Source organism: Lygodium microphyllum, chromosome 7 (genome assembly GCF_053477565.2).
Source record: "Lygodium microphyllum isolate KBCC chromosome 7, Lygodium_microphyllum_v1.1.10, whole genome shotgun sequence".
Classification (NCBI taxonomy): Eukaryota; Viridiplantae; Streptophyta; class Polypodiopsida; order Schizaeales; family Lygodiaceae; genus Lygodium; species Lygodium microphyllum.
Window position 1 is genome coordinate 10,522,140 of NC_141141.1, and position 23,938 is coordinate 10,546,077.

Below are 23,938 nucleotides of genomic sequence, written 5' to 3' on the forward strand. Positions count from 1 at the left end.
CTTGTTCTCAATCCCATCTTTAGTAACAAGTGGCACACTACCAATATGAGTAATTTTGTGTAAAGTATCATCACCAGTGGTGGCAACATATTCATCATTTTGCACTTGCTCCTTGCTGTCAAACCACTCAGCATGATGAGTCATGTGGTTTGTAGCTCCTGAATCCAAAAACCAGTCATTCTCACGAGGAGGATGAGTCATGCTCCCAAGCACATGCTCCATAGCAAATAAATGACCTCTAGGCGATCCACTTCTAGGTCCATAACCTGTACCACCATAAATGCCTGCATAGTGGCCATATTGGGTCCTTCCACGACCCCTAGACATAGCATTCTGTTTTTGATAACAATCCCTCTCAAAGTGACCAAAATGCCCACAATAATGACAAGTGTCATCTCTCTGTGAAGAAGGACTAGACCATCCTCTACCTCTAGGGAAGGATCTCCCCCTGTCTCTATGCATGAAGTACCACGACCAAAGTTGCCTCTTCCATGAGCAAAACCATAATTACTACGACCAGGTGAAGAGCCTCTAGCTCTAGATGAGCTGCCACGACCTCTCTGGTGATAGAAATCACTATCTCCACCTGCATTTTTGCCACTGCTAGATGCATTCAATCCCAACTTGATTTCTTCTGTAAGTAGCAATCCAATAAGCTCCTCAAAGTCAGGCATAGAGCCTCCCCTAACAGAAATAGAGGTATCCAAAGATTTAAAAGCTGGTCGAAGCCCATTTAATGTTACTGACACTAAATCATCATCATCAACATGTGCATTAATGGATGCAAGGTTTTCTGCAATTTTCTTGATTTCTGCCACATAGTCTCTGATACTGCGATTTCCTCTCCATGCACCATGTAATCTCTGCTTAAGTTGTATCTTACGAGCCTCTGTACATGTTCCATACATTTTTTCTATGATTTCCCATGCCTCCTTACAAGTACTTGCCTTTTTGATATGAGGAATCAATGTTTCTAAAATACATATGGAGATCCAATGCAAAACCTTCCTATTCTTCCCAGTCCAATCCTTGTACGCTTTCTTTTGCTCTTCAGTTGGATGTTCGGGAACTTCTGGACATTCATCATCACCTGTTATGAGATCCCATAGACCTCTACCCATCAAAAAATTCTCCATCCTGTAGGACCAAACACTATAGTTGTCTTTGGTCAATTTGTCCCCCATGATCTGAGTGATTTGTGCCGTGTCGGACATTATGACTGCTGCAAATTTAGAAGAATACAATAATACAATCTGTCCAGAAATGGTATTCAGCAATATGACTATCATACATGTGTCCAAAAACGGTTATATACATCCATCCATGATTCCAACACGTCATACATTCAGTTCCCAACAAGAAACATCCAAATCGGACCTCAAACGGTGTCCGTATGACCCAAAATGCATCAAAACACGGGCTTAAAATTGACCATTTTTCCTGCACTTTTTCTGCAGTTTCTCATGCCAAGCTGGAAATGCATATCAAGAGGAAGCTGCAAAAATTTTCCTGGAATTTTTTGAGCAAAAATTGGTCTTCAAATGGCCTCCCGTAAATTGCATAGAAACTGCCCTTCTTAGCTCCAAAACAACTAGTTCAAGTTCTTCTGTAGTGTGAAATCCTTTGACTGTGAACCAGTTTACCAGTTAACTAGTTCCATCTTTCTCCAGCATGAAGATGGGTTCCAAAATATCTAGTTCAATGCATATAAGTGTGAACAGGGGTAATTTAAGAGGGCCTTAAGCCTTTGTAATAAGGCTAATAAGGTTTTTAAAAAAAACCTTATCCATCACGCCAGGTCGCTGCCTTCAGAAAACGGCGCACTCCCAGTCATCCTGCGGCCTGTTTTTGACGATGCCGAATGATTCAAGAACATACTCCCGCCACAAACGATCAACTTTGTGAGCCCAAAGCTCTTCCTTAAGCACCATCAAATCTTCTCAAACTGAACACTCTTTCCTGTCTGTTAAAGATAAGCTCTCTACTTCAAACAAGCTGGCCCTGTGTTTCTTGCAAGCAGGCCCCCTTGTTGAGTGTTGAAATGACTTGTTTTTTGGATGATTTTTGTTGTTTTTGAGAGCTGAATGATTGATTTTATGGGATGATTGATTGATTTGGAAGTGGATTGAGAGGGTTTTGGATGATATTGATTGTGTTTTGGAAGATTATGATGTTTGTTGATGGTTCTGTGATGTTCTGATAGGTTCTGAATGGTTCTGTATACCTTCTGTTTTGTTCTGTTTTGGTCTGTTTTTGTTCTGATTGTCTTCTGTAAAGAGGGATGGAGTATTGATTGATGAAGAATGAGATATTGTGAAAGTTTATTGAATGGTTTGTGAGAGTTTGAAATGGTTTGAGAGTGAGTTATGAGGTTTTGATGACCTTCTGTAACCTTCTGTAGGTCTTCTGTAGAGCTTCTGCTTCTGTTCTGTTTCTGTTCTGTTTCTGTACTGTTTCTGTTCTGGTACTGTTCTGTAGACTGTTCTGTAAGTGTTCTGTGGAATGTATGTGTGATTTTGGGAAAGTTTTCTAGCCTTGGAAAGAGGTGAATACAAGTGCAAAAGAGCTGAAGGAAGTGGAAGAAGTAGCTGCTGAAGACTCAAGAGAAGACTAGAGTGAAGTGACAGTAGTGAGCTGTGAAGAGACACTGTAGTGGCTCTGGTGACCTTTCATATCAGACATGCCTCTTGGGAGGGGTATCCACGACCTAAGAGTGATTATTGAGAGTAATTTAGAGAGATTGTAGTGAGGATATGATGTATTATTGATGGAGTGTGTGAGAGAGAGTCAGAGATAGCCAATTCTACTCAAACAGAGTGATTGTATATGAGAGATTGAGAGAGAAGACTATGAAGATATTGAAGAAGAATACTATGTGATGTATTTCCATTCAAAGATGGTGTACTTCTTTGCTTTCTTTGTTCTATTGATGGATTTTGTGAGGATGTTGAAGAATATGGTTGATTCTATTAAAAACCGTGGGAGATTTACATGATGTTGCATGAAGATTTGTTGTGCCTGGTGTTCTTTTCTTCATTGTGATCATATGAAACATGATAAACAAGCTTGTTGATGTTACAAGATAGATTTTCTTGCAAGAGAATTCCCTTTTCCTTGGTGTTCCTCTCGGGGCTCCATGTTTTTGGTGCGCAGCCGGGGAAACTTGCTATCAACAAGCACCAAATGAGGCTGAAAATGAAGGAAATGGCATTGCCAAGAAGAGAAGAATTCAATGGATGTTTGTAAAGTTCCTTCTTCTATTGAAGAATTGGAATTCCTCATAATCAAAGCCACTTTCCATAAGAAGTTCATCCCACAATGGTGGAAACACATCACCATCATGATGCATGCTCTATGTAGTGGACAGTTTCCTCTTCCTGTTGAAGCAGCAGAAAGTTGTATCTTGGTGGCAAACTGTTTGGGAACAAACTGAAGAGCAAAAGCGGAGAGAATGACCATCCATGGAAGATTTGGCATTCATTGAGAAGTTTCCAGACAACATCAAGTGGGAGATTGTGAAGAAGCTTCAGGAGTCTTGGTCTGTAGAGGTTCACAAAGACAAGAAGGAAAAGAGTTGGAATTTGTTCGTGGATGCTCAACAGCAAGATACATGGGATGCTTGGTGTACTGATAATCTTCTGTTTGTTCAATTAGCAACCCACTGGAAGTTGGTAGACAGAGTGTTTTTCACAACATACACTATTGAAACCATCAGAAGCTGGCATTACTATGATGATGGCACCACCACCATGCTCAGACGTATGCATTTTGACACCTTCAGAACCGAATACCTTCCCCTGTGTAGTGGCATGAAAGCAGAATTCAGGGACGTTGAAAAGAAAGAAGTAGAAGAAATGTTGGCAAGAGAGTCCTCCAGAGACTGAAGCCTTCTGTTAACCCTCTGTGGAGCACTAACAACATAGTGGAGTCAACCCCCTGATGAATGACGCAATAAAAAGGCAAGCGTTAGAACGAGTCCAGAGGTACGTGAGAAGAGAGAAAGCAAAAATCAAGGCTGAGAGCGAGCTCGCAGCAGAAGCCGCCTTTGACGCCCTTGCGGAACTCTTTACAGAAGTCCCAATGGCACATCAAGCCCTTCCTCCTCCTGCTGGAGGTCCACTTCCAAGCCAGATCCGTCCTGGAAATATTGATGACAGACCAGCGAACGTAGTCCCATTGCCAGTTTTTAAGGGAGAGTACAATGAAGACCCCGATCTTCATGTAGCAGAGTTTATGGTAGCGTGTGTGGCTAACAATGCCAGAACCCCTGAGCATTGGTTAGCAATATTCCCCGCCACTTTTAAGGGCGCGGCGTTTCAGTGGTATGAGAGACAAGCAGCAGGAACTTTTGGCACATGGGACGACCTGAAGTTGGCCTTCCTCACTAAATTCAGGCGTGAAGGTTTTGAAGAGCGGATGAGAGAGGAATTTATGAACCTAAGTCAGTCCTCTGGAGAAAGAGTGGAAGCCTATGTCTCACGAATGGAATCCATCCTGAAGAGATGGACTAACCATAATCTGGATGATGGCATTCAAAAGGGGGTATTTCTCAGAGGATTACAACCAGAAGTCCGTAAGTTTGTGGAGCTGCAAAGACCAGCCACCCTGCAAGCTGCAACAGAAGGTGCCAGACTGTACGATGAAGTGGAAGCTAGATTAGCAATGAATACAGGAAGAGGAGTCCTACCTCCTCTGATGCCAGGAATGATGTATCCACCCAATGCAGTTCCAGGGACTGTTCCCTACCCCTACCAACAGATGCCCCCGGTCTCACAGTACAGTGCACCAAATCCACAGTGGCCACAATCCATGCCTCAAATGATGGCCCAACCACCACAACAACCATGGTCCCAACCAATTTCCTCAATGCCAAATCAGCAGCAACAGTGGAACCCTACCAACTGGAGTCAACAGCCAACAGTTCAAACAGGAGCACTGAATCAGAACCAGAACAGAGACCCCTCTGTACCAGCCCAACCAGTTTATGCAGTGATTACAGAGACTCCTCAAAACCCTCCTGCCAGTGCCTCAGGAGGAGAAAGCTTGAAGGATTATTTGTCCAACTCAGTTGCAAACATCAAAAAGGAGTTGATGGATGTGATTACAGAACAACTACAGACGCTGAAAGTGAATACCGCTAGCATATCCAACGTTGCAGGAGCAGGAAGAGATGTGATGCGGTCAAATACTTGGTGTGGTAAGTGTCATCAAGCAGGCCATTTAGCCACTGAATGTACACGAAAACCAACTATCCCTGGAGCCTTCTGTTCCTACTGTTTGCGGAAGAATCATACAGAGGACATTTGCTCTCTGAAGGAGATGCATGATAGGAGAAGAAGGGAAGAAGACGCAAGATTCAACTTGCTGGAATCCAAAATGACAACACAAGATATTGGACCCAAGCCTAGAGAGTTTGGTCCTAATTTCGGACCCAGAAGATTTCCCTCTCAAAGTTACAGAGGAAGACAGTCTGGCGGTGGTCAGAGATCAGAAGTGGAGTGTTACAGATGCGGGGAAAAGGGACACATCTCACCAAATTGTCCAAATCCTCGAAGGTCAGTGGATTACAAGCCCTTATGCAGTCGATGCAAAGGAGAAGGCCACACTGCAAAAGACTGTCCAAGCCCAGCCCCAGTGAAAAACAGTGCTACTGATAGTCCGTCCAAGGTCCAAGAGCCTACCTCCAATTTGGTAGAATTGGAAGTTGCTGCCATCACGCGTGCAAAGCAGAAGGACCCACCTATCCAGAAAGAAAATAACCCTCCTGCCAGAACAGTGAAGTTCAATCTTCCACCAGAAGAACGGAACAGAACAGAGCCTAACAGTGCCGTACAGAGCCCTACAGTGCCACAGAGAGTTACAGAGACAGTTACAGAGACAGGACCAGAGGTCCAGGATACAGAAGAGGAGGAAGTGCCACAAGTGGCAGAAGAAGCTCCTGTAATTCCTCTGATGGAAGAAAAAGGGAAAATGAAAATGGGTGTTGCCCCATTCCCTAATCGGTTAGAGAAGCCAGTGGATCCTATTAAGGAATACGATCTAGTTAGAGATCTAGATACCTTTAAACCAAACCTCACATTCCGACAATTATTGTTGTTGTCTCCCAGTTGCCGGAAAAGATTCAAAAGTATACTGACAAGAAGACGTGGTTTAAGGATTGCTCCCTCAACAGCAACAAAGTCCAACAAGGCTCCAGAGCCTGTCAAAGAAGTGGACGTGGCTAACGCTTTCCTAGATCCGGGTACTCCAGAGACTGGCGTATGGATAGAAGGTTGCTTCATCGCAAATGCACTGATTGATGGTGGTTCATCAGTGAACATTATGACGGATGTGACAATGAAGGATCTAGGCCTACAAGGTGTGCAACCCACCCAATGGCTCATCAGACTGGCGGATCAGAGTAGAATCAAGCCTTTGGGCATTCTCCCATATGTGAAGACTACAGTGGCTGGAAAAGATTATTGGCTGACCTATTTGGTGGTGAAGCCAAACTCTTATGGTACATCCTATCCTTTGTTACTGGGCAGACCATGGCTTTTTGAAGCCCGAGCAAGGACGGATTGGTTCAAAGGAACCTTGACCTTGGGTCGAGGACCCAATAAAGTGGTGCTGAAACTGTATGGTTCTCAAAAAGGACATGGATCCACCTCCTTGGAATTATCTTCTGACTCCCCTAATGAGGCTACAGATGGAACATCAGCAGACGAAGATGGTGTCAAACAGATCCTTCCCAAGAAAACAGTGGCACATTCTTTAACAGTGGATACTGTAAGCCGACTTCCAAAAGATGCAAAGCCATTATCAATGGGTGAATACTTCCTGCCTGAACCAGAAATGACTTCGGAAATCACTTCTGACAGTGAGATAGAAGCATGGATGTACTGCTCTCCCTGTTACATGGTCACAGCAGAAGCAGAAGCAGAGACAGAGGAAGGAGAGGAAACAGAGAATCTGTTCTTCTGTTACAGAGCTCCTACAGAAGCAGAAGCAGAAGCAGAGACAGAAGCAGAAGCAGAGACAGAAGCAGAAGCAGAAGCAGAAGCAGAGACAGAGACAGAGACAGAAGAGGATGGATATGATATGGACGAAGAGAATGATGAAGGTGAGCCAGAAGAGTCTATCCCACCTGAAGAGGATACATTTGAGGAAGAAGTTCCAGAAGCATCAGAAGCCGATGAGCTCATGCTACGGGACAGAATGGTGCTGGTACCATTTGGTCTGGTAAATGGATCTTCTCATATGCAAAACCTTTATAAGAAATGGATTAAGAAGAGCAAGCCGTCTTTCAGCAATGGCTCATGCCGTCCTAACCCATCCTTGCCAAAGAAAGATGATGATGATGCACCGTGCCAACAAGCACCAATCCAACTAACCCAACAGGCATCAGAGGGTCCCTGTTATGTGACGTTCCTGGATGTATCATCAGAAGATGAGTCTTCAAGCCAAGAGGTAATTAATTTTGAAACCAAATCCGAAACGGCGCTTATCCCATTCCAACGTCTTAAGGAGCAACCTAAGTCTCCACCGAAAGAAGAAGTTGGTTCTAGTGGGACATCCGAAGAGGATACCACTCCCTTGAAGGAGTCGGATCTGTACCCAGAAGCAGTCCGCGGGACCTTCATCCGTGAAGTAGAAGGTGAAAAGCAGTTAACCTTTGTGGATTCAGAAGGCACTGAACGCCACTTGAAGGTGGGTAGCAGCCTCCCAGAAGAGGAGTTGTCAACCTTGTACAACTTGTTGAAAGAAAATTTGGATGTGTTTGCATGGTCCTACAAAGACCTAAAGGGGATTGATCCCACAATATGTCAACATCATATTGACTTGGAGCCTGATGCCAAGCCAGTACGGCAACGACAGAGGCGAATGAACCCGAATTATTCCACATTAGTGAAAGCGGAGCTGCTGAAGCTTCTGGAGGCCGAGTTCATTTATCCAGTGGCAAACAGTGAATGGGTTTCACCCATCGTGGTTGTACCCAAGAAGAATGGCAAATTGCGCGTATGTGTGGATTTCCGAAAGCTTAATTCCAAAACAAAGAAGGATCATTTTCCTATCCCTTTCACAGACCAACTGTTGGACACAGTGGCAGGACATGAACTTTATTCTCTTCTGGATGGATTCAGCGGATACAACCAAGTCCAAATCGCAGAAGAAGACCAGTCCAAAACAACCTTCACCACAGAATGGGGGACCTACGCTTACCGAGTGATGCCATTTGGGCTCTGCAATGCCCCTGCTACTTTCCAACAAGTCATGATGGCTGCCTTTCAAAATCATCTGCACGACTTCATTGAGGTATATTTGGATGACTTCTGTGTCTATAGTTTGATCAGTGAACACTGGGAACACCTGGAACAATGCTTTGACCGATGCCGGGAGTATGGGATTTCCCTCAACCCCGACAAATGCATCTTTGGGGTTTCTTCTGGAGTCCTGTTGGGCCACATTGTCTCAGCACAAGGGATATCAACAGACCCTGCAAAGATTGAAAAGATCGCAGCTCTGCAAGCACCCACCAATCTCAAACAGTTGAGGGGATTCCTAGGCCATGTGGGTTACTACAGAAGGTTCATAGCCCATTTTGCAACAAAGGCAACTTCCTTGCACAAGCTTTTGAGGAAAGATGCAGAGTTTACTTGGACGGAAGAATGTGACAAAGCTTTCCACACTCTGAAGCAGTGTTTGATAGAGGCACCCATTCTGCAACCTCCTGATTGGACGAAAGAGTTCCACGTACACACTGATGCCTCCATTGAAGGCTTAGGTGCTGTCCTCTGCCAAAAGGGCTCCTCGAAGTTGGATCAACCGATCTATTATGCAAGCCGAAAAGTCACTGATAGGGAACGGAACTATACAGTGACAGAGCTGGAGTGCTTGGCAATGGTGTTTGCCCTGGAGAAGTTTCGCCATTACCTCCTATCCACCCACTTTAAATTTTATGTGGATCATGAGGCCCTGTCCTTCTTGATGAACAAAGCAGATGTGAAAGGACGAATGATGAGATGGCTCCTTTTATTCCAGGAGTTCGATTTTGAGGTGATTACTAAGCCTGGTCGTTCCCATGTTCTGGCTGATCATCTGTCACGTATCCCACAAACTGCAGACGAGGAGCAGGATGATCCAGACCTCCCTGATGCTTCCCTATTCTTGGTAGAAACTGTAACTCTCTGGTATGCAGACATTGCCAATCTGCTGGCAACCCAACAGTACCCTCCTGGTATTTCTAGTCGGGAAAGGAAGAAGCTAATGCTAGAATCAGCCCCATACACCCTGCTCGGCGGTGCACTGTACAAGAAGAGCAAAGATGAAGTGCTCCGAAGATGTGTTGCAGGAGATGAGATTGGGATTGTTTTGAAGGCTTGCCACGACGAGCCATGTGGAGGTCACTTTGCAGGAGAAGCTACGGCCAGGAAGGCTCTGCTAGCAGGATATTGGTGGCCTACCATCCACAAGGATTCCTATGATTACTGTAAAAGATGTGATGCTTGTCAAAGAATGGGGAAACCCACCAAGACAAGTGCCATGCCACTGCAACCTATCCTTCCCTTGAAGCCGTTTGAGAAGTGGGGCATTGACTTCGTAGGTCCGATCGATCCTCCTACCAGAAGGAAACAGAACCGATACATCCTCGTATGTACGGATTATGTCACAAAGTGGTGTGAAGCTAAAGCCCTCAAGCGGGACGATGGTAACAGCGTGGCCCTGTTCATGTATGAGAATATCATCACCCGTTTTGGCAGTCCCTTAGAGCTGGTAAGTGACAGAGGCACTCATTTCCTCAACAAAGTCATGGAAGAGTTGACAGAGTTGTATAAGATCCGCCATCGCAAGTCCACTCCTTATTACCCCAGAGCCAACGGCCAAGTCGAAGTCACCAATCGCATCCTCTGCTCGATTCTGACAAGAACAATTGCCGCACATCGTCGTGATTGGGACGATCGACTTACAGAGGCCCTCTGGGCGTACAGAACCTCCCATAAAGCAGCAACGGGACAGACACCTTTCCAGTTGGTGTATGGTACAGAAGCTGTTTTTCCTGTTGAATTGGAACTACCCTCTTTGAGAGTGGCGATCAAAGAGCGTTTGGGGGATGACGATTCACTGCAACGCCGTCTCCTGCACTTGGAATGTTTGGACGAAATTCGTCGGATGGCTCTACAGTGCATGGAAGCCACGCAAGCTCGACGCAAGGCTTACCATGACAGTTTCATCAAGCACAAGGAGTTCAAAGAAGGTGATTTGGTCCTAGCCTATGATTCACAATTTGGCAAGTTTCCTGGCAAGCTCCAACAGCGGTGGATGGGCCCCTATAAGGTACTTGCAGTCAACCCTAATGGCTCTGTCCAAGTACAGACCCTTGATGCCTCTGATGATCCCTTTCTGATCAATGGATATCGCCTGAAGAAGTACTTCCCTCCTTGGGGATCTTGACAATTACGGGCACTTGATCCTTTCCCTCGTTGGCGCGGCATTGTACTTGTTATGATGCTACTTCTGATAGCCGTTCTTCAATCACTCTTGATGAAGTGGACGCAATCCTCTGTCCCCTCAAATCCCCCTTCCAGCCTTGATCTCTTATCCTCTATTTTCCACCAGCGACAGTGGCGAGGTGGGTTCTGACAAATGGTCTTTCTACCATTCCCTTGTTCAATATAGAAAAAAAAAAGAAAAAAAAAAACAAAACAAAACATATCGGTCATGGGAGAAAAGGACTTAGGTCCCTGTCATGCCGACCTATCCTTCGAGAAAAGGTGGAAACACCCTCGGGAATAGGGAAAAAAGAAAAGAAGAAAAAGAGAAACAAAAAAAACCAAAGAAAAAAAAACAAATAAACACATCTGTTATGAGAGAAAAGGAAGCAATTCCCTGTCATAGCAGGCCTCGTTCCAAGAAAAGGTGATAAACACCCTTGGGCAAGAAGCTGGCTGTGGAAAAGGTGGTAACACCCAGCAGTCCAGAAAGTGGATTCATTGATTGATATCCCTAGGATCCACTTCCGAAGCTGCCTCCCTTGGTACGCTGTGTCATGGGTCTTTTTGTAAAGTGACTAACTGTCCGCTAGCAGATGACATGTTCCTATCCAATACAATGTTCGATTTGATGGCTACCTCCCTGGGTACGCCTTTTCAACAACTGATGACGTGATCTTCATCGACAACTCCTTGAGTGATGTGAGCTTTCATCCTAACCGGATGGGGAAGTGAGTATGGTTGCCCTCTGTATCTATCAACAGAGCGTGAGACAGAGGGTGGGGCGAGAGACCAGTCTTTTCCCTTCAAATCGAATGAGAGGTGAGAAGTGTGAATGAAGTGTTGCACGCACGGGATGGGCCTCTCAAAGCACAAAGCACGATTTGTTCTGTGCACTGCACTATAAGGCTCCCTGGCCTTCCTTCTCGCACCGTATGCCGGCACAGGGCGGGATGCACAGTTGCACCATCAAATGCGCACAAGGCATACAATCTTTGCACAAGTGACTGTGAGGATTACATCAATGGGTTTCAGGAAAAGGCTGCCCTCCTGTATCCATCAACGGAGAGTGAGACAGAGGGTGGGTTGAGTGTGACTGGAGTTTCTTCAATCAATTACCGAGAGGTGAGATTGAGGGACGTTACGACACTTGGAGTCAGATATGTTCCACTTTCCCTATGCACCCACGGGATGGGTCTTTACCGTCATCACAAGACACATCACCCTGTTCTGTACATTGCACTGTAAGGCTCCCTTGCCTTCCTCTTTGCCCTTATGCCAGACGGGTTGGACGCACTAATGCACCATCAACTGTGCACCCTGGCATATTCCTTCTGCACCATTTTCCCCTTGTCGTTTCCTCAACTGGGTATGAGATATGGGTTTTAATCATTCTTCCTCGAGTGATATTAGTCATGGGGCGAGTGACTGTTCTTTCATTTCATTTGAGTGATTGTGAGTTGAGTGCAATATCCCTCATCATCGACAACGAATTTCCTGCGATTCCTTCCATCAGCTACCTCCCTGGGTGCTGCCGCGTGGTCCCTGCCATGTCGGACGTATGCCGAGAAGAGGCCTTGGTCCCTCCAGCGCCGACAACCACATTGGACGTGCCATCGACACTCAACCTTGATTCTTGACGAAACGGGCCAAGTTTTTCTAACCCTACAACTTCTGTTTCTTAGTGATGGTCATGTTTTAAGTGTGGGGAAGTTAGTGGATGGTCTGTGGCGTGGTCCTAGGTCCCTATTGTTCGGTTAACCCTATCCGTTAAGGTCTTAAGTGTGGGGACGCGTCCCTGCGCGTCTACATTGCATATCCTTTGCATATGCCTTACCCTGCTCATGCATGAATACCATGATTTGCTTTTACCCTGATGGGGTCCCTTCCCGCCCGCCCGGTTATGTTCCACCCACCCTTGGGGCTGTTCCCTTGCAGTTTTCCTTCATTCCCTGATTTTGAGGTCCTGCTATGTGAATGCATCCTACGTTCACCAAAATCCAAATCCAACCTTATAGCCTTGTTCCTCCCATTGACCGGTCCATTTTTCCTTTTTACCTACCCCTGTTCCGGTGCACGGTTTTCGAGTTATTAATTTTTGAAGTATTTTACGCAAATTAGACGGTTTTCCATGTGAACGCGCTTTTCTTGCTTCGAAACCGTGATCTAACGTCATAGCCCTGACCAACGCTTTTCCCCTGACATTTTTCCTTTTTATTCCGCATCATTCCGATACACGGTTTGTCCGTTATTAATTTTCCGGGGTTTTCATGACTTTTTCGTGCGTATTTTTGACATTTTTCCATGTGAACCTGCTCTTTTTGTATCGGAATTCCAATCTGCTTTGACATCCGTGTCCCCTGTGCCTTCCCCTACCTTTTTCCTTTTTCCTCCACCCTTTTTCGACGTTCGGATTTTTACTTATTAAATTTTAAATGAGTTTTTGGGCGTATTTTTGGAGTTTTTCACATGTGAACCCCTCCTATTTCCGCCGGAACTGCGGTTTAACATGATAACCCTGTGCCATTCCTTTCTGCGGACATTTTTTCTTCTTATTGCATGTCATTCCGGTAAACGGTTCGTCCGATATTAATTTCCGATCCCATTTTCGGGTTTGTTTTTTGGGTTTTTTCTATGTGAACGCGTCTTACCTTAGTCGGAATTCTGTTTTGATGTGATAGGATTGTCGGGCACAACTTTCTACACAGTTTTCCTTTTTTCCGCACCTCATTCCGATGCACGGATCTTTCGATATTAATTTTTAAATTGCGTTTTTGATTCGTTTTTTGTGTTTTTTGCACGTGACCGCCCTTTATCCCTCCCGGAACCCTCGTCCCATATTTTTCTTGTTTCCCCCCTGTCGTCCTGCCCACTTTTCGTTTTTACGATATTTCGTTTTGACTTCCGGATTGGGAGTTATTAATTTTTCTTTCTTTTTACGTTTTTTTCTTGCTCTCGTTTTGCGCGTGAACGCGCCTTTTTTCGATTTTACGAATCTCCACGCGCCTCGGTCGTGTCCGCGTACCCCGTATCGTCTTCCTCGCGCCATTTCAATCCTGTCACGGCAAATTTTTTTACCCCGCCCCGCGCACGTGCGCGGGACGGGGATCCGCCCCCTCTTGACCCCGCCCATCCTCCCTTACCCCTGCCCGCCCACCTTTTATTTAAACAAAAAAAAATCATAATAATTTTTTTTTAAAAAAAAAACAACCAACGGACACCCTTCCCCCCCCCCCCCCCCCCCGACTCTCAACCACCTTCTCTTTCTTTCTCTCTCTTCTCTCTCTTGTTCTTGCTCACTCTCTCTCTCTCTCTCCCTCTCTGTGCGTTCCTTCTCCCTCCTCCCTCTTCTCCCTCCTTCTCCACCTTCTTTCCTCTATCTCCTCACTTCTCTCTCCTCCTTCTCCTCCCATTCTTCGCCCTCTCCATCTTCTTCCACCTTCTCTCCTCCCTCTTCTCCCTCCCCTCCACGACTTCCTCCTTCCCCTGTTTCTCCTGCCGCCTCCTCCCCTCCTCCTACTCCTCTTCTCCCTCTCCCTCTTCTCACTCCCTCCTTTCCTTCTCCTCTCTTTCCCCTCTACCGTCGCCGCCTACCCTCCCTCCTCTCCTTCCTCCCCTCTCCTTCCCCTCCTTCCTCTCCCTCCCGTGCAGGTCGCCACCTATAGCCGCGCCGTGGCCGCCCGCGACCTCCCTCCCACGATCGCCCTGTCGCCGCCCGGCTCGACTGGCCGCCGCGCCTCCCCGCCGTCGTCGCCGCAGCGCCACCTCGCCCGCCGCGTTCGCCGCCTCCCCTTGCCGCCACCACTCCCTCTTCTCCTTCTCCTCCACCACCTAAGGTTAGGCACTAACCTTAGTCTCATTAACCATTAACCTAATTTAATTAACTAACCCTAACTTAGTTACTTTAACTTAGGTTAACTAACCTAACCTAATTTAACTTACCAGACCTAACCTACTTAACCTTACTTCATTAACTTAGGTCGACTTACTCAACTAACTTAGGTTACCTAACCTAACTTAGTTGTTTTAACTTACCTGACTAACCTGACTTATGACTAATGGGACTGCTATGACTTAAGTGACTAATGTGACTAATGTGATTAATGTGACTTAATTAATCACAACATTAATTTTTCCATAAAAAATTTCTAAAAAATTTCTAAAAATTCCTTCGGTCTTTTGCCAATTTTTGGACCTTTGTCTGCTAGGAATTGCCTTTCCTATAATTTTAGAAAAATCCATCTTTCCTAAAATTACCCATAAATTGCCAAAAAAATAGGAAAAATCATTTAAAAATTGTAAAAAATTCTAAAAACCTTCTAAAAAATTTCCCTCACCTCCCTTGCTCATTTTCCATTTATTCCAACATAAAAAAATTACAACTAAAAAAAATATTAAAATAAATAAATAAAAATAAAAACCAACATAAATCAAATTAACACATCTGCTAAGGTGTTGTTTGTTGTTTCATCAGTGCTTTTTGCTTTTCCTTTACTGGGACTCTTCCGTGCGCATTCCTGCATTTCATACACACCCTTCCAGGTATTTATTTTCTGTTATTTATTTATTTATTTTCCCCTTAATCACAATTAATTGTTAAAATAAACCCTTTCATTCACCCACCATGGCACGCGCATTCGCGCTAAACACACATACTTTTTAAATTAAAATAAACCAGCCGTTCACTTAGCACGCGCTACGTGCGCTACAGAGGCACTCTAAAATTTTAAATTAAAATCAACCAGCCGTCACATGAGCACGCGCTGGCAAAAAAGCGCTCCACATCACCTTAATTTATAATCAATGAATTGCATTTAGAGACCCAGTCGGGAATCGAAGTCCGGGAATCGTATAAAAGCACCGTTTAACCTAATAATTGGTAATTAAAATTATAATAAGGAACCGCCGTTTTCTTATTAAGGTTTATCACCTAATAAAAATTCACCCATTTTAATAATTTATTAAAGTCAACCCTTCATTAAATTAACTCCCCCTTCACTGCATTTAATCCCCTTTTTAATGAACCGTTTCGTGGGATGGGTATACGCAGTCATTAGTGTTATTTTCCATGGTCCAGTCTTGGTCTATCATAGCGGTAGTATTGATATGTGTTGGATATGGTATGGTTTTGGTTTCCTGTCTTAGTTACGATTACGGGTACGGTATGCAGTTTTTTTTCTTTTATTGCCTGATACGGGGTTCAGGGTGTTTGTCTGATGCATCGCATGAAGCTTTCGGTCGCATTTGTCTCGAGGTCATGTCAAATTTTTTCTAGGATGTGGTTTGCTTGGGGTTAGTAGGTCGGGTCACGTCTTATTTGGTAATTCTCTTATCCTTGGTTTTTGTCTGTTGCTTTGCAGGCATTCACCTTGATTGTCTGTGTTTGTGGTGTGTGTGTAACCATCTGAATGGCACCTTCTCATGCTCCTCCCCCTATCCAGTACGTCCCACTAGTTAGTAGGGATTACTCGTCCCTACTTACTTTTGAGCCCCTCACGAAGGCAGGACTTGCTGCTTTTGTGGCCACTCCTTTTCCATTACTTCCAGAGGATCCGTCCGTATGTGATGAGTTCCTGGCCTCTTACAGCAAGAAGACAGGCGTAGTCCAAGGCATGTCTATGACATTGACATCTCGAGGCTTAGGGAAGGCTCTGTCCTTACCCTCCAAAGGAGAACCTTTTGTGACCACTCGTCAGCTCTTCTCTAATGAAGAGATTCTCAAGCTGTTGCAGAAGCAGACAAGGAAAGTCCTTGATGTTAAGAAAGTGATCAACTCTTCAGGAGTTTCGTTTTCTATGATTACTGATCCCGTCTGGAAGACGATGTGTCAGTTCCTTCAGGACAGGTTCATGCCTGCCAAAACGCCATCCCACTATTTGTCCAAAGAGCTTTTCACAGCTTCCAGGATGGTGCTAAAAGGAGTTGCCATTGATTGGAGCACATACCTCCTTACTAAGATGGATCAGCATTTTGTTAAAGTCACGAGGGGTAATGTTACCAATGTTACCTACGGGTCCTATTTGTCTGCCTTCTTGACCTATTCAGGTTTACAGAAGACTGTGCCTCCACCTCCTCCATCAGATCCAGTACCTCCTCCTCCACCTTCAGAAGAGTCAGCACCTATTGACATTGAGGATGATGATTCTCCGCCTCCCCTGGTCATACAGCGTAAACGCTTGAAGAGGGTAGCGGACAAAGCCCCTGCTGTACTTCCCTCAGTGCCTATCCCTGCTACTTCTGGCAGTGAACTCCCTGGGTATCTCACTTGCAATAACCTATTCAGAGCACATAGAGAAGGATCCTTGGAGATCTCAGTTCCTTCCCTAAACAGTCTCGTCTCAGGAGATGCCATTCCTTTCCTCTGCAAGGATATTCAAAGTTCCATTGAGTTGTCAGTGACAGCCTGTGTTCAACAGCTGTACGCATCTTTCTATGAGGAGCTCATGCAGTCCAAAGACCAGTTGCATAAGGCAACATCTGAGTTAGCATCTGCTAAGGATACCCTAGCAGATCTATTTAAGCAAATGGAACAGCAAACCCAACTGGTTGCCACTCAAAGCGATGAGATTTCTTCATTGAAAACCCAGTTATTCGAGGCTCAGTCACAGGTTACTAGCCTTTCAGCAGAGAAGGAGAGGATGTCCAGTGAAGCGAAAGAATTCCAAGTTCTCTTAGATGACAAGCTTTCAGCTTTACAGATGGCTAATGACACAGTGGCCAACCAAGCCTCCCAAATCCAGCAGTTGCAAGATCAGCTTGCAAAGTCCCGCTCTGTTCCTCCAAGCCCTCCTGTTTCATTAATTCCCTCTCTTTCACAGCAGGACTTGGCTGCCCTACAGAGACAGGCTACTTTGTGCCCTCTATTCCAAGACAAAGTGGAAAGATTGCAGTCCAGAATGGACTTGTTATGGTCTACCTTTGAGCAGTTTCAGGACTTTGTCTTACCTGACCATTCTTTCTTTGTCCACTACCACTTACAGAAGCTGGTCTTCTATATGAAGCTTTCCACAATGGATTTACCTTTTCCAGAGGATGGCTGGAGTGGGGCTTGGTCTGCTGAGTTGTTGACAGAGGTAGTTAGAATGCTCTTTGAAGATTCTGTCACGCCAGACACCATGCTGATGTCATATATGTATCTCCGAGGAGATTTGTTAATTCCAGATGAGGTAGATATGGCATGGTATGTGGGGGATGTGGTCTTACAGGCTGTTCTCTATGTCAATCATTTGGAGTTGCGCATAGCTGATATGTTTCAGAGTTATTCCTCCAAAGTAGCTGATTGTCAGGATAGTTCGTGGCATCCCATGATTGATTTGGTGGTCCTAAATCAAAGACAAAACACAGCTCCTACCTTTGCCCAGAGTACTAACCAACTGAGGATGGATCTCTTAACCTATCTTTCCAAACATAATCCATTTGATGCTACTTTCTTTGATGCCTATCAGAGACGATCTCTCTTGGGACCTTCTGTTCCTACCCTCCTCTATTACCAACAATTGGCTCACCGCTATGCTATATATTTTTCCCTTTCTCAATCTAATTCCACAGTAATTTTACCACTTCTTTTCCAACCTTCCAATTTCCCTCAAATTCCTATTTTCACTTATTGTTCCTTTATTGAGGATAGGGTATTTTCCCCTTCTCCACCCTGTCCTTCACCCCTTATAAACGTACCCTCCACATTTCCTATTTATCAATTAACACCTTTCCTTAGTGATTCCTTCCAAATTTCTGCCACTCCTTCTTTAACCTTTTCTTCCTTTTATGATTTTTCCTATCCTTCCCTACATCCACTTTCCCTTATTCCATTACCCTCTCCTAACACTTCCATATCTCAACCACCTCAGTTGGTTAGTGACTGTGCCGGTTTTGATACTCAGATTTCCCGAAGAAGGGGATGGAGTTCGGATGATTGCCTTACAGGACCACAGATTAATTGGCCAGTAATTCCAGGGGAATGGACAGTTTCAAGTCAAGCTTATCAAAACTATGTTCATTTTGCCCAACAATATTCACAGTCTGCAGATCCCTCAGTGAGATTAACTGCTCACTTTGCTTGGTACCTGGCGTATATGCATAGGCACTCTCATACTGATTCAAAGCCTATCCCAAAGTTGTGCATGAATGTCAATGTTAGCATTGATTCCCAGCAGTTGGAGATATTGTATTTTCATGCCCTCTGTTTGCCTAGCAGATACTTGGTCCTGTTGGAAAGGATGTGCTGTCTCCAATTTTTTCAAAATCCTCCTAAAAACTTTGTAGATGAATCCTTATCTATGGATCGATTCAGACAACATCAATCTTTTAAGAGGGATCATCTTCATTGATACCTTTCCAATGTATGGTGCAAGCTTTTTAATGCCAAACTCTTCTTTTTGAAGAAGTCATTCAGATGGTTGTGTTGTGTATTAGTGTTTGTGTTGTGAGTTCATTTATGTCAAACGAACGTGGTGGTTTCCTATTGGATTTTGTATACGAGCTATGTTTTGGAGATTTGTCGAGTTGGGGTGGTGGATGGAGTATTGAAAATGAAGATGAAGAAGAAGCAAACTTTTATATCCTTTACAAATTTGTGATGATTTATAAGGGTGTTAATGTCACAAGAGTTTTCCTTTCTTTGTATTTTTATATCAGAAACAGGTTATAAGTTGGGGTCGTGGTGGATGGATTCTTTGTAAGAAGATAATGAAGATCAAAGTTGAGCTTTGAAATGAACTTGTATTCCCTTTTTCCTGGGTCGCGAGGACGCTTCCTTATTAAGTGTGGGGATATGTTGAGTGTTGAAATGACTTGTTTTTTGGATGATTTTTGTTGTTTTTGAGAGCTGAATGATTGATTTTATGGGATGATTGATTGATTTGGAAGTGGATTGAGAGGGTTTTGGATGATATTGATTGTGTTTTGGAAGATTATGATGTTTGTTGATGGTTCTGTGATGTTCTGATAGGTTCTGAATGGTTCTGTATACCTTCTGTTTTGTTCTGTTTTGGTCTGTTTTTGTTCTGATTGTCTTCTGTAAAGAGGGATGGAGTATTGATTGATGAAGAATGAGATATTGTGAAAGTTTATTGAATGGTTTGTGAGAGTTTGAAATGGTTTGAGAGTGAGTTATGAGGTTTTGATGACCTTCTGTAACCTTCTGTAGGTCTTCTGTAGAGCTTCTGCTTCTGTTCTGTTTCTGTTCTGTTTCTGTACTGTTTCTGTTCTGGTACTGTTCTGTAGACTGTTCTGTAAGTGTTCTGTGGAATGTATGTGTGATTTTGGGAAAGTTTTCTAGCCTTGGAAAGAGGTGAATACAAGTGCAAAAGAGCTGAAGGAAGTGGAAGAAGTAGCTGCTGAAGACTCAAGAGAAGACTAGAGTGAAGTGACAGTAGTGAGCTGTGAAGAGACACTGTAGTGGCTCTGGTGACCTTTCATATCAGACATGCCTCTTGGGAGGGGTATCCACGACCTAAGAGTGATTATTGAGAGTAATTTAGAGAGATTGTAGTGAGGATATGATGTATTATTGATGGAGTGTGTGAGAGAGAGTCAGAGATAGCCAATTCTACTCAAACAGAGTGATTGTATATGAGAGATTGAGAGAGAAGACTATGAAGATATTGAAGAAGAATACTATGTGATGTATTTCCATTCAAAGATGGTGTACTTCTTTGCTTTCTTTGTTCTATTGATGGATTTTGTGAGGATGTTGAAGAATATGGTTGATTCTATTAAAAACCGTGGGAGATTTACATGATGCTGCATGAAGATTTGTTGTGCCTGGTGTTCTTTTCTTCATTGTGATCATATGAAACATGATAAACAAGCTTGTTGATGTTACAAGATAGATTTTCTTGCAAGAGAATTCCCTTTTCCTTGGTGTTCCTCTCGGGGCTCCACCCCTGCTTCTTTCTTGCAAGCAGACCCTGTGCTTAAGCTAGGGCTGAGCTCAAGCAGCCCCCAAGCTTCCGGCATCGATCCATGACTCGATTTTGAACAAAAAACAAACTGATTCCTTGCTGTCATACATGATTTCTAGCATGCTTTCTCTTCCCGTATGCATCCGATGCGAACTCAATAGCTCAAAATCTGAGCCTCAATGGCTTCCTCAAGCCCGGTACCTACTTTGGGTGGTTTAAATCGAGATTAGTATACCTGATTTCAATGGTGGATAGTTAGCTCCCAAGTCGATGTAGACCTCGATTCGACGCACTCCTCACTCCAATTTGAGCTCCCGCACTCGTGCTCTGATACCAACTGACAAGAGAGGGAGAAAGACGCGCAACGGAGAGTGGACAGCATGGGATATGGAGGCTCAACCATTCTTCATTCTCATATTCTTCAATATTCTCCCACACTTATCTACAACAACAGTCCACTCACTAAAGTGGTATCCTCAAAAGATAGATGCCCCCAAACTTAAGGACACTTTACATACAACAATATGATAAGGCTTAGACTATGCCTTAGACTTTTGGCTTATTTCTCAACACGACACAAGGGGATACGAGGGCAAACTTCTTGAGATAGAAGTCTACATTGACTTATTACATCTCCACATCCTACCATTTGCATATCAATATCGGAAACCTGGCTTGTTGCTTCCTCGTCTTCCTCCTGTACCAGTTGAGACCCTTGCCCCACCACTGTGTCATCTCCTTCTTCACTTTCTTCTTGCAGTTGAGGATCTAAAGTCCTCACTGCAACACTCGAAGTCTTTTCACTTTCTATAGTTGGTGTGCCCTCCTCTAGAACTGTAGAGAGGGATGATCCACGAGTTCTTTTTTGTGGAGTGGCTAAATTATCTTTGGATGATCTTGCATGACCTTTGCCTCTGGCCTTTCGTGGAGACATGACTGAAATACCACATAAAAGAATCAGTACATGTGTAGCGCTTGAATATATATCTATTTGTATTACTTGAATATGCACAAAGAGTACCTGAGATTGGCCTTTCAAAATACCAGTAATATCTCTGCTGAGATGCTCAACACAAGTAGATACGTGTGAGAGACTGGATCGTTTGACCTGCAACATTCGAGAAACAAAAGTCTCATCTCACGCTAGCTAAAAAATGCAAGCGTTTTAAAACGTTGTTACAAAATGCAAACAAAGTATAAAACACTGTTACAAAATACAAAGCACTGAGCTTGTATAGAGTAATCCATTATTAAATGGCCAAACATTGCAAGTATAATGGCAGATAATGTCTTAAACCAAGCTAATAATGTCTCAAACTCTATTCTTGGAGTACTTGGCAACTGTCCTGTAGCTGAAATGTAACATTTTAGTTTGAAGAGCAAGTCTAATTACATCTAGGTGCAGTCCATGTAACATCCATGCAACTTCACTTGCTTGCATCATGACTTTTGCTTGCATCATCTGGGCTATATCATTACTTACAATGGCATACAATGGGATCACCCAATTTCACTGTGTTTGCTCTGCATACAATGGCATCATCCAACACTTTATGCTCCACATAAAATGGCATCAATAGCTCTGCATACATTAGCATCATCCAATTTCACTGCGTTTTAAAACGCAGCCCTTTTCTCTGCTTGTAACAGATCATGAGCTATCCAGTCATACTGCAGAAGTTGGAATCCTTAATAGATGTGACATTACATTACGGGTTTCACATGTTACTGCAATCCAAGCTCAAGAACTGCGTTTTAAAATGCACCACTTAATCACCCAATTCTCTGGCCTCTGCAGTTCCATTTCCTACTGTATGCCAACACAAGCTCGAGCTCCATGGCAGCAACTTCAACATAACCAGAACCGACCCTTTCCTGTACATAACCTGGAGTGCTGCCCGACCTGGAGCAACGTGCCAATAGAGCATTGATGGCCAACAGAGCGGCCCAACCAAAAGGCAACCCTTGGGAATTTTTTCACCCAAGGCATGTACTTGTCAGGGTTATCAAGAAAGTCCAAAACTTCTTGCAATTTATGGAAGGCGTAGAGGAGCAAACAGGAAAGGGGCTCTATTGCGGCAAATGCATATAAAAATAGCTTCTTAAGCTGCCAGAAGTGTGGAGTATCACAGTTATGTTGCACCTCCCATCATACATAGGCGTATTAAGAGCTCAAATTGACTTGGATAGTGGATGGACTGTCAGGGTTTTTGATTTCAGGATTTCACACCTGGGCTTGGTGAGGATTTGCATGCCTTTGATGGCTGAAAACACACTACAGTATCAGTTTCAGCACCATAGTATCACAAGCAATGTGTATAGATTTCGTGTTGTATTGCTTGAGTTTACCAACAGGGGGAGCAGGCTATTCATAAAGCAACCCATGGGCCTGTCAACAAAGTATGCAGTACCCAGATAGGGGAAGAGAAATTGGTAACTGTTTGGCCTGATTAGCACCGGCTACATCCTGAATCATAACACGAGTCTCAAGTACAGAGATGTCGTTTGTAAGCGTGACACTGACGCGGCCATCCACAGCAGTGAGCTGTAGGGTAGAACCATCCTTGCTGAAGCGGACCCTCTCCACTTTGCCTTTCTTGACAGCATTCAGAAACTCGCTGTAGCGCCATTGGGTGCCCTCAGGAATTGAACCATGATGTGCTTCTGTGAGTCGAATTGGCCATCATAATAGCAGGAATTGGCCATCATAATAGCACATCATAAGTGCCAGAGAGAAGCACATCTTTGTACAGCGGAGCTTTCTTGAGCAAACTTCATACTTCTTGAAAAGCATTGGTGGCTATTAGAGCTTTAGAGGGCCACCTTGCAGGACTCGAAGAGGAAGCCCCATTGTGACTACGACTGCGTTTTGAAATGCACTTGAAACAGGCCATACATACGGAGCTTTCTTGAGCAAGTCTTCATACTTCTCTCCTGCCTACACGGACTGCCTCTTGCAAAGTTTAGAGGGCCACCTTGCAGGACTCGAAGAGGAAGCCCCATTGTGACTACGACTGCGTTTTGAAACGCACTTGAAACAGGCCATACATACGGAGCTTTCTTGAGCAAGTCTTCATACTTCTCTCCCGCCTACACGGACTGCCTCTTGCAAAGTTTAGAGGGCCGCCTTACTGGCCTTGCATCACTCGCAGATCCCCTGCTTTGCGAGCTGCAAAAGGCACATTAGCACTCTCTGATTGTCCACTGTGTGGTTATGAATTGCGTTTTAAAATGCACTAGTAACCTTGCTGGAGCCAGAGCGGGCCTTGTGGAAGCCCCAACCTGACTGAGAGTGCGTTTTGAAACGCAGCTAAAACACACACTCTAACCTCAAACACACCCAAGAGAGGAGAAGCACCTACCTTGTGGCTTTGATCGATGCAAGCTACAAGCCTCTGGCTCTTCACAGTCGACTCACAGAAGCAGCACCCCTGTTGTACCTGCGTTTTGAAATGCACCCATATTGACACACAAAAAACTTGCTCTTGCTTGCTTGATCGGTCCGCCTTCTCCTCTGTGCAAGGTTGTTTTGGTCCTCCTTCTACTTGCTTGTTTGGGGGGAGAGAG

General features: G+C 44.3%; 1 protein-coding gene across 1 annotated transcript in view; it reads right to left on the bottom strand.

Moving 5' to 3' along the window:
- Positions 1 to 23,222, bottom strand: part of LOC148033176 (uncharacterized) — a 42,045-nt gene extending 18,823 nt beyond the window's left edge. Inside the window, 7 exon segments of the mRNA XM_087682345.1 lie at positions 20,950 to 21,307; positions 21,416 to 21,479; positions 21,590 to 21,723; positions 21,855 to 21,953; positions 22,183 to 22,274; positions 22,783 to 23,035; positions 23,195 to 23,222. Of these exon segments, the coding sequence (XP_087538471.1) occupies positions 20,950 to 21,307; positions 21,416 to 21,479; positions 21,590 to 21,723; positions 21,855 to 21,953; positions 22,183 to 22,274; positions 22,783 to 23,035; positions 23,195 to 23,222 (1,028 nt within the window).
- Positions 23,223 to 23,938: the final 716 nt, after the last annotated feature.